Raw genomic sequence first — 20162 nt, 5'->3', positions numbered from 1 at the left:
TTTAAGGACAATGATCATTTTTTTAAAAATAATATTTTCTATTTTTATTATATATGAACTAATCGTCTGATTTATTTGTTAATGTTTATATATATATATATATATATATATATATATATATATATATATATATATATATATATATATATATAAGAAAACAACAATCACATGCACGCATATAACGCAGACTCTCTCACGTGCACGCATTTTGATGTAGACTTGCATCGTTTCAGAGCGCCTCTTCCTCCTCTTAAGGACGCCACACCTCCACCGTTCGTCTCCACCTCTCCTCGTCCTCCTGTATCTTGATGTTGTCCCTTACCGTGGAATAAGATTGCGTTTCGTCGCACTCTTGTAGAGCAGAGGAAGAGACAATGGGAACAGCCATGAAGACCGTGGTGAAGATCCGGCAGATCGTGCAGCTGAAGCAGATGATGCGGCGGTGGAGGTTCCTGAGCCTACGCCGCCGCCAAGCCGAGCCCGACCCCGAGCCAGACTTGGAGACCAACTCCGGTTCGAGCCGGCCGGTTCCGTCCGGGTTCCTTGCCGTGTACGTGGGGCCTGAGCGGCGGCGCTTCGTGATTCCGACCCGGTTCCTGAACCTGCCGGTGTTTGCGGCGCTGCTGCAGCGGGCAGAGGAGGAGTACGGGTTCCAGCCTGCCGGCGGCCTGGCCCTACCCTGCAACCCGGCCTTCTTCCGCTGGCTCCTCGACGCGCTCCACCGGGACGAGCAACGGTGCAAGTTCGTCAGCCTCAATACCTTGGAAGCCCTCTTCGCCGACCTCAGCGGCGGCGCCTCCTCGCCCTGTCGGGAATACTCCGTTGTGTCCTACAACGGCTTCTCTCCTCTCCTCCCCAAGACTAGGGTTCGATAAGCCACACGCCTTCTCTGCTTTCATTTTCCTCCTTATTTTGAGCTATTTTGTTCTCATTTTTGAATAGATGAAATGGGAAATAATATGAAGAGAGCGTTAATTTTCATCCATGAGATCCTAAAAATTTAGGACTAATAAGAGATGTGAATTTTATGGGTTTCTTAATTGATACTCTTTTCTTTATTCTGAAAAAATAAAATAAAAACTTACTCCATCTCTCATTTTTAATCTGAACTAATTTTATTCTCATTTTATTGAAATAAAATAAAATAAAATGGGTTTTTTCAATGATGGATTAAAACCCTAATCATGTTTTATGATGATCTTGTGCTGATTATTGTAATCTGAACTCCAAATCCAATGGAATTATTAGCTGCTGCTTTTATTTCAAGCAATTTTTTAATTATTAAATGAGTGCCCCATGTCTCATCGATTATATGTATGTATGTATGTATGTATATATATATATATATATATATGTATTAGTGCCAAGAGTTCATCTAAGCAAGATGCCTTTTAAATTGGAAGCAATAGAATTTAAAAGTGTTGACTATTTCTCAAACGATAGTTGAAAATGTTCGAATTCTCACTTCCAAATCATCCAACAAAACAAGTCCAACCTATTTTATGTATGGTTTGATTGGACTATATTTTGATGGAATAGCCCTTAAAAATAAAATCCCAAAATGAAAACTTTCTCTGTGTATTATTTCAAGAATCTTAATCTAACTCATCATCTCATCCAACTTACAAAATTATGGAGATTGGATTCTCTCCAATTTAAGTGTAAATGAATGGTTTGAATCAGTGAAGCTATAATTTGTGAAAATTGTTGATGATGTTGTTAATCGTAGTCGTGGAATCATTTATGCATGAAGTCTTCGAGCAATAAACTTAAAAGTCACACAATTCCTTGTCAACCTCTCTCCATTATTAGTTGATTGCTTTTCTTGAACTTCTTGCAACTTGCTAGAGTGATATGTGCAAATGTCTTTTTATGTGTGCCCACAAGTAGAATTTGTATCGCGTCCCATTCAACGTAGCAATCAGCATCTTCTTCTCAATAATGATCCTTGCCTCTTTTCAAGCTCAATTAGGTGATGGTCATCTACATGCTAGGATTTGTTATCTACATGTAATACTTTTTTAAGCCAAGTTACTTTTTTTTAGTGTAAAATAAGTTTTAATAAAACAACTATAACGCATGCGATATATATATATATATATATATATATATATAGTGTTTTTGGCTCTTTTTTTTTTTTTTGGTGTGTTGTAAGAAAGGAGGAACCTGTAATGATCATATGGTGGTGGCCCCTCTTATTTTGACAATCTGCACAACCTCTTATTTTGACAATCTGCACAACCTCTTTTGTTCTTGGACTTTAAATATGGATTCTTTGATGATGCTGAAGTGTGTTGTTGGCATCTCAAATAATGTGGTCAGAAGTTGATTCCTGAAAGATCATTGGCTGGATGATTCAATGCAGTCTCTGGGTCTTGTCATCATCAAATCTTTGATAAATTAGAAACTGATCCCTAAAGATGATTGCATGTACAATAAATAATACATGGTGTTCGAGAGTTTATCATCATTACACGTTTGATATTTTGTGCAGGAGCATCACAAACCTGAGCATGCTTTCTATTATGTTTGACATTATGATTATTAATTAAATGATTGATCAATATATTTGCAGAAAAAAATAAACTACGTTGATAAATGTTAGGGGTGGAGTGAAATGTTAGATGAATATATTATTTTTAGAAAATAAATAATATCGATTAAAGTGGGGCTATGTTACCATAATTTTCTAATTTGTTAACCATAGAAAATAAATAATATCGATTTATTTTTAGAAAATAAATTCACCTGTCGGATTCCCAAGTTTTTGACGTAGCTTTTACATAGATAGACAAAAAGAAGAAGGTTTAGACAACAACAAAATATTTCCTCGATTGAATTGATCACCACAAAGTAGTAAAAGGATTAATTTTCACTAACTCAAACTTGAGTTAATATTTTTCTTGTTCTGTGCTTACTGATTGCACAATTCCTTTAAAAAGTACATATAGATAATTCTTTTTAGAAAAAAGGATCATTCTTATCATTAGTTAGTCTTCAGGCAATAAACATGTTCTTTCCACCACCAAGTATTTGAAATCTTCCATCCAAAACACACTCAGCAATTCAAGAACATGCATTACACAGATGTTTTGTCAAATGCCTCTTGCCTTGTGAAGTCACAGGGTCTTGTAGTTATCTGGTATGACATCTGATGGAATAGATTTTTCACTTCATCTTCTTCACCTTTCCTCTTGGGATTAGGAATATTAATTCTTTCAAAATATTTCACTTGGGATTATTTGAAAAATCCTTTCTTTTAATGTACTTTGGCTATATATATAAGCTTTTGTAGTGACTGTTTTAACAAAGATTGAGATTCATTTTCAAGTTTTTGATTATTGATTGATATACAAAGGAGATTATTAATGGAAAAAAAATCCTTGACAAAACTTCTGCCCTATCGATTCACAATCTTACAGCCGATTCTTTTGTTCGGACATTATGAACTAAATAAATGAAGCCATAATTTGCAACCATCAAACCAATCCCTTATTGTTATGTAAGTGATGGCTACAACAACACTGCTCCAAGCATTTCTTAAGTGAGATAGGATCGTCTAGAAATATCCAAATTTTGATTTCATACTAGAATGCAATGATTCACTCGAGCTTATTCTTATAGGTTTCACTTATATAATTAACAAGGCAATTGGTGGGAACATAGTACAGCTTCTAAGTCATGTAATGATGCAATGTTTTGCTCTATTGGAAGTCTGGAGAGCATTACTCAATGCTTTGCTTTATATATATATATATATATATATATATATATATATATAAAGTTTCTATGCTATTTTCCTATCTTTTTTATGATATAATCGTGAAAACTCTGGGTTTAGCTACTTTAGGAAGAGCAACTAGAAATTGTGTGTCACCCTCTGCTCTTGTTGATTATGATTGAACCAATAAAAATATAGAGGTCGATTAAGAACATTCCAGTGGATACATTCTTCAAAAGAATCCTATCGATCAACAGGTGAAAGATCTAAATTGCATGACCTTAGATTCGATGGTCATCAAATAATACATAAGGAACATAGTCAAGATAATTTTTTCAATGTTGATGCTTCTTAATCTTGATGACTTGCAATCTTTCTAAGCCCTTTAATTTTTTATGCAACATTAGCACCTTTTGGTTATAATTTTTCATCGGACAGAGGAAAGAAAATTGATAATATGAAGAAACCAACTCTCAGCAGCACAAAGCCTAATAAGACTTTCATGATAGTGGATCTCCAAGCTAGTGTCTTCTTATAAATTCTATCCCCTTCCTCGATCATTTATCATTTTATTCTATCTTCTTCCACCAGTCTTGTCTGCTTTTATCATCTATGTATATTTTTTTCATATTTATATATTTTTAACACAAAAAATACTTATTAAATCTCATGTTGTAGGTTGGATGTCTTAAATATTATACAAAATGTTGTAGGTTGCCGTTTAGATAAAATATTAGAGATTACATTATCAAAATTATTTTTTTTAATAAAAGATTATCTAACTTTTTAATTTTAAGAACAAACTGTTAAAATTTTGAAAGCTGATCAAATTTTATTTTTTAAAATTAAAATTTTAAAAATCAGATCAATTTCATGATTCAATTTCCATTAACTCTTTTATTTTTGAAGAACTACTTCTCACAAATGTCCAAATCAAACTAACAAATCTTCAACCAAGTGCCTTTTTATAAACGCTTACTCCTTCAAAAATCATTCAATATTTTATTCTTTCTATTAGTCTTATCTACTTTTGTCATCTATAATTTTTTTTTATATCCCTTAATTTTTAATTAAAAAGATTAATTTAGCCAAGGTTGAATGTTTTAAAATGCCATACAATATATTATAATTTATCATTTATGAAAAATATTCTAAGTATTCTAGATTGTATATGAAAATTGAGTTGTCAAAAATAAGACATATTATGGTTCAATTTCCAAAAGAAGTGTTAACTTTTATATTAAAAAGCTACTCCTTACTAAACAAAGTTACTCAACAACAAACAAATCAATTTTCATGATGTTTTTATTAGATTATGTGATCATATATATTATAAATATGATTAAATTCTAGTTATAATTATTAGTGAATATAAAGAAAGTCCAATTATGATAAGATTTCTTATGAGATAACTTTGATATAAAAGACTCTCCTAATTACTTATTTAGACCCTCTGATCTCACATATAAATAGATAAGGTATCCTAGGGACTCAATATAAAATAATAATAATAATAACAATAATAATAATAATAATAATAATATATGGATACGTGAGATTATTAAAAATATATATATTTTCTTTTATCTCTCTTTAGTCACATGAATCAATCATTGAGAAATTAGAGATTTTATATCATTTCTCTTTTTGTTCCTAATCCATCGTTTATGATGGTCCTATGAAAAAAGAAAGAAGAAGAAAACATAAGAAGAATCTAGTTCTTCTTATATATTAGTATTATTATAGTTTTCGGATCTGATAACTTTGCACCCATAGATCAGATAAAGGCTTTTTGAATATTATCAAAATGTATGTATCAGATCTATCGTTATTTGATTTTAGATTTTAATAATAAATTTTTTTGCATAATAGTTAGATAGTTTTTATGCTTATAGTTTTCACCTCTAGATTATACATGAAAATTGAGTTGTCAAAAATAAGACAAATATTATGGTTCAATTTAAAAAAATATATATTAAACTTTTATTTTAAAAAGCTACACTTTATTAAAGAAAGCTACTAAAAACAAACAAGACAATTTCCGAGGTTGCTTTTGGCCATGTATTATAGGTTGAATGCTTTAAAATGCTATGCAAAATATTAAAAATTTATCATTTACGAAAAGTATTCTAGATTGTATATAAAAATTGAGTTGTGAAAAATAAGACAAATATTATAGTTCAATTTTCAAAAGAAGTCTAAACTATTATTTTAAAATGCTACTTCTTAGTAAAAGAAGGCTAGTCCAAAAAAACAAAGTCAATCTCCAACCTTTTTATAAACTCTAACTCCTTAAATCATTCAATATTTTGTTTACTTTGTTAGCTAAATTTTTTTTGTCTTATTTTCCTATATATTTAACACAAAAAAGGTTGATTAGGCCATATGTCGCAGGAAGTTATATAATGCTATCCAAGATGTCATAGGTTGGACAAAATATTTCAGATTATATATAAAAATTAAATTATAAAAAATAAATAAATATCATAATTTAATTTTTTAAAAAAATTAATATTTTTTACTTTGCAAGAAAGCTGGTCTAAATCAAACGACAACGACTGCCTTCCTATAAACTCTTATCTTCTTTTTAAATCATTCATTATTCTATTTTGTCTTTTATTTATTTTTATCAACTAAAATTTTTTATTTTATATTTCTATATTTTTAATACTGAAAATTTTGATTGTGTCTCACATGATACCTAAAATTGTTATACTTCATGTTTTAGGTTGTAACTTAGAGGAAAGATTGTATCAAAATTGAATTATAAAAAATAAGACAAATATCATGTAAATGTGTCAATTATATCGATATGTATGGATACCCGTGGGGATCCACCCATAAATATGATGTGAATGAGCATATTTTCGTATGAAAATAAGAGAAATAAATAGAGCACTCCTCACCCATTCTCGTACTCGTTCTCGTCTCATCAATACCTCGTCAATATGTGGATCTAGATGTTGGGCTCGAACACTTGGCTCACCTGATTTAAATTAGTAAGATCTCTCATTTCTAAATTTTTTTATGAAGATATGTTTATAATGTAAGGACCTATTTTGAATTATTTATAAAGACCTAATTGTAAATATGAGGATCTATTTGTAAAATCTAAGGATCTATTTATAAATATAGATAGTTACAAAAACTAAATTATAAAAAGTATAAAAAACACTTCCGTCGCCTCTTATCTCTACCTTCATCTAGAAGGAAACCAAACCAAGGGGGTAGCTTTCCGTGGAGAAAGAAAAGAAGAGAGGGAGAAGAAGAAAAAAAGGGGAGTGGGTTGGCTTAAGTTTTTGACTCAAATCCTCTGGGATCTAATCTTTCAAAGATAAGTATTCTAACCCTTTTTTATAGTAATTTTAATCTTTTTTTTTATCTGGAATATAAGGAATTTAGATAGTTTTGGCCTAGCATAAGATATTAATCTCATTTAGATATAAAATTTTGAATCTATAATTTTTCTAGATTCTGATATTTCTTTCTTATTTTAACCATAACTTTTTGCATATTTAGGCAAAACTTATTTCATCTAAAAGTAGACTCATAGTATACCTTAGATTCAGAATTCAAATGACTGACCAAACTTCTATTTCAATTGACCTTACAGATTATACAAAATAGAGATCATAATTTCTAACTTTTCGATACTAAACTACTTATAACTCCCTATTGAAAACACTCATTATATACAATTTACTTGATTAGAAACTAGACTTATAGATCTATGCTTTAATATCTTATTTGTAAGATTTAGAGTATAAATGCCTACCCAAACATCTATTTCAATCGACCCTATGGATTCTACAAAATAGAGATGATGTTCTCTAATATTTCATTACTAAATTATTTATAACTCTCCATTGAAAATCCTAATTTATATAAAACTTAATTCATCTAAAAGTAAATTGATATATCTTTCAAATGATATATTTCTTGAGTAATTTAGAGTATAATTAATTATTCAAATAATTTATATAATGTACCTTATAGATTTTGCCAAAGCAGAACTTTTGTTAATTTTTATTCCATCTCCTTGAATTTGAATTCATCTAGAATTTTTCTCTCAATTGAGCCTTATGTGTTTTTAAACTCTTGTAGCTTTTGTCATTGATTTTTATCATATTTGAATATCTTTTGTAAAAGTTTATGTTTGCATCGTATTATTTCATATAGGCACATGTATGTTTTTGTTGTTTCATATATGCTTCCGGTATATGCTAAATTTATTATTCACAATGTCCTTTTATACTTTGATGTTTATAGGATAATGTAAACCTTTATAAAAAAAAAAAAAAGAGTTATGTTTAGAGCCCGCGATGCTTTACCGGCCCCCTATGACTTTATCTAGGCGTGGGAGACTTATGTTAATAGTCATCCAGAAATGGATGGATCATATTATGTTATGATCCCACTTTATCCTCTATATTTGTTGACATGTTATCTAAAGTATTGTTAATATATTTTTTTTGTGCACTTTGGATAAATATGACACTTGTGCTTATGTTTCTTATTTGTTCTCTTGATATGCTCTTAAATGCTCATTATATCTTTGATACGTGCTTAAATGTTCATATGTCATTAATATGCTCATAAATGCTCTTATGACTTTGATATGTACTTAAATGTTTCATACACCATTTGATACATGCCTAAATGTTTCTTCGGTCATTGATATACTCTAAATACTCTTTACTCGACTGTTATGAACAAAGTATGTTTTAAATGAAATAACATTTATAATTCTATTTCTAATAAAATGATCTCTATGTATTCTTATATCCTTACCTTGTACTTTAATATTAAGACTATTTGAACTATCATCTCTTGTATCCTTACCTTATATCCTTACCTTATTTATGATTGAGCCGAGGTAGTGAAAAACTATTTAGATTTTGGTCAAATTTTTGTAGGTTGTTATATTATTATTGTATAAGTACATTTTACGCATAATGAAATATTATCAATAAATTTAAACTGATGTATCTTGTAAATATTTAAAGGACCTCTCATATTTGAGATTTTAAAATATTAAGTTTAGTTTTATGATGATATAAACTTATGGTAAATGGTTGATTTTACAATTTTATAGATTCTCATAGTGGATTTATAAATGTGGTTAATATTTTGTTAAGTTGGTTTTGAGTTTCTTGAATTATCGAGTGAAGTGGTGTATGATTATAAACTACACAGATTTTTATAGATATGAATAATATTTAAATATTTTTAATATCATCAAATATTAGTTTGAATACTAGATTGGATTTTTGATAAATTATAATATTTTTGATTTAAGATAGGAGCAGGCCTCTTGAATGCATTAATTTGGGGGTGTGATAAAATCAAACTATGTTGAATCTTAGTTGATATGAGTCAATTACGATCTATTTGGTTTAATTAAACTAGATAAAATAATATCAATACTCAACAAGAACACCCTCTCTCCAATGGTTAGTGTGTTGGAGGAATGCAGTCAATATTTAACAAATATTATTATTTATAATTATTATTTAGTTTGAGTTAATTAGGAGAATGTAGGGAAGCCATGGATTCTCCAAAACCAATAGGGATTTCCCATCCTTGTCCCATCAAAATGGGGAATGGAGCAAGGATGAGGGATAAGACAAGGAAGCACTCCTTGCTCCGTGGACATTTCTATTATCATGATTCAATTTTTAAAATAATTTTGACTTTTTATTTTGAAAAACTACTTATAAAAGAAAGGTAGTGCAAATCAAACTATTCAATTTTCCAAAGTTGGTCCAATTTTATTTTAAAATTTAAATTTTAAAATAATATGAATATTATGATTCAATTTTTAAAACAATTATAACTTTTTATTTTAAAAAATTACTGGTAAAAAAAAAAGCTAGTCCAAACATCATTTAAGATTTCATTATGTAACGAAACTTATTACTTTTGTTAACTAAAATTTCTTTTGATCCATATTTCTATATTTTTAACATAAGAAGTTGATTATGCCACATGTTATATGTAGGATGTTTTAAGATGATATGAAAAGTTTTATAGGTTGCAGCTTAAAAAAATTCTAGATTGTATTTAAAATTTAAATTATTAAAAATAATATAAATATTATTATTTAATTTTAAAAATAAGTCTAAAGTTTTATTTTGAAAAACTTTTCTTACAAAACAAAACTAGTTAGTGAATTTATTCTCAAATGAGTACCATCGCTATATCCCTAGTGTCCCAACATTAGCGGCTATAAGATCAACTATCTCTATCATATAGACGGGTATAGTACACTAGTATGTCCGATTATCTCGATGTCCCTCTCGAGTAACCTATGATTGAAATTCTTTAGGGTCCGTGTTTAAAGGAGAATTGGTCTCATTATCATGATCTCATCATGATCCGATTCTCATTGGATCTATAGATTGTTAGGATCAAGAATAGCAATAAGAGGGTGGGGTGAATTAGTACAGTGGATAAAAATGATAAATTTAATCAATTTCAGAAAATTTCATATGATGAAACTCTTAGTTCGACAAAAACCATATTGAAATGTTATTTGACTCGAATAAGTTTGTAAGTGAGTAGAGAAGAGGGGATTGGACAGTGTACAATTAAGTAAAGTGAAATGCAGCAAAAGTAAAGTACGCATCAAAAAAAGAACATGCCAATTTTAGAGTAGTTTAGTTGTCCGATCTATGTCCACTCCCGATTCCTCCTTCGTTGAGGTCATCGGTCTTCCTTTAATAGGCGAAGACCAACCACCTCTTTATAGCGCTTTTTCCTTTTCACGGGTTTAGGAGACAATCCTTACAAGCCTCACACCTCTTCTTGGATGATTGCAAAACTAAAGAGAGAGAGGACTCTTTGCACTTTTACAACACTTTTACACCCCAACACTTAAAAGATTTTTTCACACTTTGATTATCCTTTCATGCAGAAAAGGGTATGGTATTTATAAGCCCCAATGACTTCAAAATTAGATCCAAAAAGTGTCTCATTTTGGGTTTCCGAGGTACTAGCGGTACCACCGCTTGCAACATTAATACTGGGTGGTACCATTGCCCAGTTTGATGATACTATCACCTGATAGAGTCTCGGAGATTGGGCTCTAGCGGTACCACCGCTTGACAAGGCAGTACCACCGCTTTGTAGTAATAACTACCGATGGTACCATCGCCTAGGCTTCTTGGAGAATGATCCCTAGGGTTTAGCAACTTAGTTGGGCTTTGAATCCAACCCAAACCAGTCTAATTACGGGCCCAGTTGGCCCTTAATAGGTTTAATGGGATTACCTCTCAAACCTTAGCCTAATTATGTGCTAACTATGATTTTTAAGGCATACACTAAACAAAATAAGTCTGGTAAGTCTAAGTTTCTTCTGACGGACTTCTGATGATCTCTAGGCAATCTTCTAATGGACTCTCGGCAAGATCCTAAACTTCACGATGATCTTCTTAGCAAGTTTCGATGAGCTTCTCGGCTAATTCTGGCAGCACTTTCGATGAACCTCCAGACTCCCAATGAACTCTCGAACTCCTAATGAATTCTCGATCTTGACTCCGGCACTTCGTTTTGCTTTATGCCTTGATCGTTATCATAGTTAATCCTACACACTTTTCTCAACATATAGATTGGATCAAATAATTTACCAATTGATTTTATCATCAAAATCTGAGATTCAACAATCTCCCCCTTTTTGATGATGACAATCAATTGATGATGGAGTTAACCTTAACTCCCCCTATCTATATGTCATATTTGAGAAAAGACACTCTTAAATTCAAGCATCAAATCGATAAGTTACATGCATTTAAACTTATTGACATGCACATCATGATACTAATCATAATTTATCATTTCAAAATATGATACCATGTATTTATCATAATAAAAATGATGTCAAGACATGACATCGATTTTCAAGTGTAGTATCGAATGATGATAGACAATCATCATTTTCAAGTATGATACCAATTTCAAATATGAAATTTAGCAAGATTCAAATTTCAAGTTTGATAAAAGATGACAATTCATCAATCTGAGGCATGATACCAATTATAAATAGGAAATTAAGTATGATAAGTTCGATACCTCATCATAATGAAACGAAATCAAACATGATTTTAAGAATGGAACATTTTTAAGTATCCATGCCACATTAGGATGCGTTTCAAGCATTCACGATACATTTCAAGTGTCTATATACGATGCATATGTGATATATTTTGATATTTCTCTAGTATTTATGATGTATTTGACGGTACCAATTATATTTCAAGTATTCGTAAAACATTCAAGCATTTTCGATATGATACATTTGACACATTATTTCAAACATTCATAATGCCAATTTGTCATCAATTTACCACACTTCTCTCCCTTTGTCATCAACAAAAAGGAAATGGGCAATCGTTTCAAGCAAAATTTGACTTACTACGATAGGATTCTTTTTGAAAGGAAAAGAGAAGGAAAGATTCATGAATAGTAAATTTATCAAAAAGAATCAAAATATTAAAAGTTCATGAATATCCATCAATAAAATATGTTTCTCATTAAAAATTCACAAGAGTGAAATATGTGAGAGATGTATTTATCAATGAAATCCATAAATGAAGGGACTAAGTATATCAAAAATCATTAAGTGATAAGCGTATGAAGTAAATTTGATACCAAGTAAATTGAAATTTTGGATTTCATGAAAGCTTTATTTATGAAATGAAATAAATTCATGAAAGCTTTATTTACGAAAAATCGAGAAAGTCCGAAAAAGATATATAACAAATTCATGCATTCAGATAGTTTAACATCCCTAACTCTCTTCTAATGAAATCAACTTATTCTTCATTTAAAGATTTTGTAAAGATATCAGCTAATTGATATTTTGTATCAATAGACTCTAAAGATATACCACAGTTATTAACATGATCTCTTATAAAATGATGCCTAATATCAATATATTTAGCTCTAGAGTGTTTAATAGGATATTTTGTTAAGCATATTGTACTTGTGTTATCATATTTTATGAGAATATTCTTAAGGTGAATTCTATAATCTTCTAATGTATTTTTCATCCATACAACTTGTACACAATATGCACCAGCGACTATATACTCAGTTTCGGTTGTAGATAATACAATCAAGTTTTATTTCTTAAAATACTAAGAGATAAGTACTTGACCTAAGAATTGACATGTTCCAGATGTGCTTTTTTTATCTTTTCTACATAAGCAATTAATTCAAAGTTTTCATATTTTGGATACCATAATCCTAGATTATGGGTTCCTTTAAGATATCTAAGAAATCCTTTAATAGCTTTAAGATGAGATAGCTTAGGATTAGATTGAAATCTAGCATAAAGTCCTATGCTAAACATGATGTCTGTCTAGTTGCGGTGAGGTATATAGTAAACTACCTATCATACCCCTATAAGTTTTTTGATCAAATCTTTCTCCACTTTCTAACATATCTAACTTAGTGGAGGTACTCATAGGAGTATTGATAACTTTTTAACTATCCATATTAAACTATTTTAGAAATTCTAATGCATATTTGGTTTGACTAAGAAAAATATCATCACTAAGTTATTTGATTTTTAGCCTAAAAAAAAGTTAGTACACCTATTAAACTCATTTCAAACTCTTGGCTCATACTCTTGGCAAATGATTCATATAAGGATTCATTTATAGAATCAAAAATAATATCATCAACATAAATTTGAATAATAAGAAAATTATTTTCAAAATTTTTAATAAATAATGTAGTATCGACCTTGCCTTTAGATAAATTATTTTGAATAAGAAAGAAGATAAGTTTCTCATACCAAGCTCTCGGGGCTTGTTTTAATCCATAGAGAGCTTTAGTTAACTTAAACATATGATTAGAAAAAAGAGAGTTCTCAAATTCGGGTGATTGTTCAACAAACACTTCTTCGAAAATAATCATTTAGGAAAGCACTCTTGATATCCATTTGAAATAATTTAAAATTATTACTACTAGCATAGGCAAGAAACATCTTTATTATTAAGAATGAGTCAGCACTAGGGGGGGAGGGGGTTGAGTTAGTGCAGTAGATAAAAACATCGTTGGTTCGAAAAATCTTCGTTTCGATTAAAACCGATCTCGGAAGATATTAACTTGAAAGCGTATAAGAGCATAGTGAGAGTAAGAAATTAGTTTGTAATGTAAATTAGATTGCAATAAAGGTAAATAGCAAAATAGAAATGTAAATCGATTTATAGTGGTTCGATCGTCGTGACTTACATCCACTCCGTCGATTCCTCTTCTGTCGAGGCCATCGGCATCTACTAATAATCTTCTTTCAACGAGCGAATATCAACTACCCTTTTACACCCCTCTTCTCCTTTTCACAGGTTTAGGAGAACCTTTTACAAGTACTCACTCCTCCCTAAATAGAATTCTAAACTTAGAATTAGAGGAGGGGATCTCTTAAGTGATTGCTATAGTATTTTCTCACTTTTAAGCTTTTTATGCTTGTGTGTGTTAACTAGGAATGAGAGGGGTATTTATAGGCCTCAAGTGGATTCAAACTTGGAGCCAAAAAATGTCTCATCCTGAGTACTGGTGGTACCATCGCCTTTGATGGGCGGTACCATCGCTTGCAGTACTAACACTAACACTAACACTAGGTGGTACCATCGCCTAATATGGCAGTACCACCGCCTGACACCCTGCCATTGGGTGATACCACCACCCAGTCTGGTGGTACCACCGCCTGATAGTCTCTCGGAGACTGTGTCTAAGCGATACCATCACCTAGACTGGCGGTACCACTGCTTGACACAATCTCGGAGACTATGCCATGATGGTTCCACTTGTTAGGTCATTGTTTGGGCTTTTCACTTGGCCCAACATAGCCCAAACTTAGGCCCAATTGACCCCTAGTTGAGTTGGCCCAATTTTAACCCAATTATGTGCTAACAATGAATTTTAAGACATACATTAAGCTAAATAAGTCTGGTAAGTCTAGGTTTCTTTTGGCGAGCTTCCAATGAACTTTCGATGATCTCTCGGTAATATTCCAATGAACTCCCGATAAGCTCCTGGACTTCACAACGATCTTCTTGGCGAGTTCTGACGAGCATATTTGGCAAGCTCCTAGACTTCATGGTCAATTCCAACAGAACTTCCGATAAACTCTCGAACTCCCAACAAAATCTCATTCTTGACTCCGGGACTTTATTTTGCTTTATGCCTTGATTGCTATTATAGTTAATCCTGCACATTTAAAACCTACTTCGATCTAGACTATTATTACAAAGCTAATCAAATGATGTTCGGCATGTGATTGATTCATCGGCGCTTCGTCCGAATCTTTGACGCATCGTCCTCTCTTGCAGCCTATTGTCCAATCAGCCAGTTGACCTTTGCAACTCTGATTTTCTTAGTACAATTTTCACTCTTCTTGGCCCGATGCCCGAACCCATGGCCCGAAGCCTTCTGTCGATACGTCGATCGATCCTACGGCTCGACGTCCAATCTTTTGACATGTTTTTCTCCGGCCCAACATGATTCTTCCTGCTTTAATTATCTCTCCCTGATCGAAGCTTCCTGCATCACTCAAAACGCAGATCAAATCATAAACACTATTAATTAGTTTCATCATCAAAATCTAAGATTCAACAATCTCTCCCTTTTTTGATGATGACAACCAATTGATGATATAGTTAACCTTAACTCCCTCTATGAATATATCATATTGATAAAACTTTATAATTAATATAATTATAAGTATCTCACCATGCATCATGAATATTGAAGGACTTAATTAATCATATCATTGCATGTAACATAAACTCATGCACAATCAAAATATCCAAGTATATAATTCTATACATGATCGTCATTATAACTTCTCCCCCTTTGACATCAACAAAAAGAAGAAGTGCAACTATCAAGTTTCAAATCATTGCATTATAAATATAATCTCAAGTTTTATCATCATGCAAGCAAGTAATTTTCTTTCTTCTCTTTTTAGAAGTGCAATGTTTTGCTTCCTTGGCAAAGCGCAAGCTAGCAAAATTTTATATCATTTTACATATAAGCTAGTAATAATTTTGAGTTTTACAAGTTTGTAAATTTTGCTAGATTAGTATGTTTCACTTCTTGAGATAGGCAAGATAGCACTTCTGCTTCTCTTAAGATTCCAAGCTAGTAATTATTAGTGATGTTCAAGATAACAAGTTCTATATCATACAAGCTAGCAAATTTTTATATCATTTTAAAAAATATAAGCTAGCAATATTTGAGATATTCAAGAAAGTAACTTTTGTTTGTTGAAATATATAAGTTAGCAATTTTTACTTCTCTTTTGAGATAAGCAAGCTAGCATGTTTTTGCATCTTCTTGAATTGTGCAAGCTAGCAAATTTTTTTCTGAGATGTACACACTAGCAATTCTTTCTCCCTCTTTGTTATTGGCAAAAAGAGGGGAATAATAAACCAATGGTTCAATTTATTTCCCTTTATATCAATTTTCAAAATATGAAAAAAGATAATGTGTCATTCTTTATTGCAATATGGTATCATTTTAGAAAATGATAATTGTTGACTTTCGCATCATTTCATAAAAAAAAAAAATCATAGTATTGCATGCATCATTCCAAATCATAAGTATTTCAAATCATGATTATATCAAAATATCAAATTACATTACATCCGACCATGCATGATCATAACTTCTCATTTATATGCATCAACATAATACCATGAGTATTTCATGCATAATTTTTCATATCATCACATGAAAAATATCAAGAAAAATTAATTCGGTGATGAGATAAACACTTTATGAATACAAGGAATTGTACATAAAAATCATATCATGAAAGATAAAATATCAAAGATCATGAAGGATTGAGTCATGAATACTAAATGACATGATTTATCTTGATAAATCTCCCTTTTAATAAATAACAAAAAAAAACATGGGAGTTCAAAAACAAGATCTTGATTCATAGAAAAATTTCAAGTATCAATATCGAGAATTCAAGATCATGATATAGATAAAGACATTTCTATAGCAAAAGATGTCATGAGAGAACATATAAAGGATCTCGATTCATGTAGAATATCTCTCAATTCATTATGAATGATAAAAATTATAATTCTGAAAAATCATGATTCATTTGGATAGTAGATATAAAAAAAAGCATCAAGAATAAAAGATTTTGATTCATATAGGGTAAATCTCAAGTTATAAATATCGAGGAATCAAGATAAAAATCATGGTTAGATGAAACTCATTCAAATTCAAATCAACAAATCATCAAAATCACTTTCAAGAGATTCAAAATGGCATAAATAACTTTATCAATCTCTTAGTGAAAAATCGATAAGATATAGAAAAAGAAATTTTCAAGAAAAATGCTTTCCTCTTTATTTCATACAAGCATGCATTTGTCATTTATGTCAAATTAAAACATGCATCATGTTTAAAACCGAAAAAGCAACTTTCATTACAGCAAAGATCGATAAGCCATAAATTACAAGAATCATCATGCATAATTTTAAAATTTAAACTCATTAAGCATGATCATTAAATCTCTTAATATTTTTATTAAAATATCTGGTTTCATCGAACATAAGTCTTCTTCAATCAAAATCAAAAAGCAATACAGAAATTAACATGATTACATATTATTGCTTCTTAAAAACATACATAATATTAATCTTATTAGGTGTACAAGCATTAGATTTATATCTAACATTTTGTTTTTTTTTTTTCATAAAACATGCAATTGTCATTATCATTTTCAAAATTACTAGCATGATCCCAATTTTTTACATTTTCATTACATCATTAAACATGTAATTTTTAAGAAAAATTTATATATAATTTTTTTCAAACTAAATTAAAAATAACTCATGAAAAGCATCAAGTAATTTCAAAGTAAACTAAGAGGATTTTGATTACCTTGTCATTGAAAGCCATTAAAGCATAATTTGCCACCTTGCTTTTGTTAGTTTGCTCCTCATCTTTAGATAAGCTCGATTAGTCCTAGAGTGTTTCTTTCTTCTTGTATTCATAGCAAGTAATTGCATTCTTTTTAAATTTATTTTTGTTCTTTGATTTTTATTTTAAGAACTTTGTAAACTTTATTGTGAGAAGTTCAATTTCATCATCACTTGAGCTTTTGCTCGAGTGGTCTTCTTTTGTTTTAAGTGCAAAATCTTTCCTTTTCTTTGGAAGATAGATATTATGTTCATCAAGTTTATCATGTGCCATTTTATAGGTCATCAAAGAACCAATAAGTTCTTCAATTAAAAAATAGTTCAAGTCCTTTTATTCTTGTATTGTTGTTACTTTCAAATCCCAATTTTTAGAAAGTGATCGTAAAACTTTATTCATAAATTCAAGATTCGAAAAAATTTTACTAAGAGCTTTTAGACTATTGACAATATTCGTAAAATAGGTGTACATGTCTCTAATAGTCTCGCTTGGTTCCATATGAAATAATTTAAAATCACGTATCAAAATATTTATTTTAGAGTCTTTTAACTCTACTAGTGTTTTCGTGTGTGATTTCAAGAGTGTGCCAAATATTGAAAGCTGTTTTGCAAATAGAAACTCGATTGAATTCAATTTTATACAAAGCGCAAAATAGAGCATTCATAGCTCTAGCATTTAAAGAAAAAGTTTTCTTCTCCAAATCATTTCATTCGTTCATTGGAGTAGAAGACTTTTGAAAGTCATTTTCCATAATACTCCATAAATTTAAATTCAAAAAAAGCAAAAAAACTCACATTCAAGTTTTTCAATATGTGTAGTCCATCCCATTGAATATGGGAGAACGAATGATAGAAAAGCCCTATTGAAAGCAGAAAAGAGCCATTTCTCTTGGGTGTTAAACCAAACGAGAAATAACGTGGCTCTAATACTAACTATTAGGAACTAGTCATCACTAAGAGGGGGGGTGAATTGGTGCAGTGGATAAAAACGTCATCGGTTCGAAAAAATCTTTGTTTTGATTAAAACCGATCTCAGAATATGCTAACTTGAAAACGTATGAGAGTGTAGTGAGAGTAAGAAATTAGTTTGCAATGTAAAATAGATTGCAATAAAGGTAAATAGCAAAACAAAAATACAAATCGATTTATAGTGGTTCGGTCGTCGTGACCTACATCCACTCTGCCAATTCCTCTTCCCTCGAGGCCACGGGCATCCACTAACGATCTTCTTTCAACGGGTGAAGATCAACTATCCTTTTACACCCCCCTATTCTCCTTTTCATAGGTTTAGGAGATAACCTTTTACAAGCACTCACTCCTCTCCAAACAGAATTCTAAACTTAGAATTAGAGGAGGAGATATCTCAAGTGATTGCTACAGTATTTTTCTACTTTTAAACTCTTTGTGCTTATGTGTGTTAACCAAGGATGAGAGGAGTATTTATAGGCCTCAAATGGATTCAAACTTGGAGTCTAAAAATGTCTCATCCCGGGTCCTCCGGGTGCTAGCGGTACCATCACATATGTTGGGCAGTACCATCGCTTGCAACATTGACACTGACATTGACACTGGGCGATACCACCACCCAGTCTGGCGGTACCACCGCCTGACAGTCTCTCGGAGATTGTGTCTGGGCGGTACCATTGCCTAGACTGACGGTACCATCACTTGACATAGTCTCGGAGACTGTGCCATGACGGTTCTACCTGTTGGGTCACTATTTGGGCCTTTCACTTGGCCCAACATAACCCAAACTTGGGCCCAATTGGCCCCTAATTGATTTGGCCCAATTCCAATCCAATTATATGCTAACTATAAATTTTAAGGGATACACTAAGCTATATAAGTCTAGGTTTCTTCCGGCGAGCTTCTTATGATCTTTCGGTGAACTTCCAACGAACTCTTAGCAATGTTCGAGCGGACTCCCGAAAACTCTTGGACTTCATGATGATCTTCTTGGCGAGTTCCGACAAGCTTCTTTAGCAAGTTCCTGGACTTCTTGGTCAATTCTGATAGAACTTCTAACAAACGTCCAAACTTCGGACGAACTCTCGAACTCCCAACGAAATCTTGTTCTTAACTCCGGGACTTCATTTTTCTTTATGCCTTGATCGCTATCATAGTTAATCCTACACATTTAAAACCTACTTTAATCTAGATAATTATTACAAAGCTAATCAAATATTGTCCGGCATGTCATTAATTCATCAGTGCTTCGTCCAAATCATCGATGCATCGTCCTCTATTGCGCCTATTGCCCAATCGGCCAGTTGACCTCCGCAACTCTGATTTCCTTTGCATAATTTTTGCTCTTTTTGGCCCGATGCCTAAACCCATAGCCTGAAACCTTCTGCCGATACATTGATCGATCCTTTGGCTCGATGTCTAATCTTCTGACATGTTTTTCTCCAGCCTAACATGATTCTTCCTACTTTAATTGTCTCTCCCTGATCGAAGCTTCTTGCATCACTCAAAATGCAGATCAAATCATAAAC

At 31.4% G+C, this 20162-nt stretch overlaps 1 protein-coding gene across 1 annotated transcript; it reads left to right on the top strand.

Annotated features, from left to right (window-relative positions):
• Positions 1-294: 294 nt before the first annotated feature.
• LOC135650912 (protein SMALL AUXIN UP-REGULATED RNA 51-like) lies at positions 295-915 on the top strand. The gene has a single exon (XM_065170597.1). The coding sequence runs from the start codon at positions 375-377 to the stop codon at positions 873-875; it is 501 nt and encodes a 166-aa protein (XP_065026669.1). The 5' UTR covers positions 295-374; the 3' UTR covers positions 876-915.
• The last annotated feature ends 19247 nt before the right edge of the window (positions 916-20162 follow it).

This window comes from Musa acuminata, chromosome BXJ3-10, assembly GCF_036884655.1.
Source record: "Musa acuminata AAA Group cultivar baxijiao chromosome BXJ3-10, Cavendish_Baxijiao_AAA, whole genome shotgun sequence".
In the NCBI taxonomy this organism is placed as follows: domain Eukaryota; kingdom Viridiplantae; phylum Streptophyta; class Magnoliopsida; order Zingiberales; family Musaceae; genus Musa; species Musa acuminata.
This window is presented reverse-complemented; position numbering and strand designations above follow the sequence as displayed.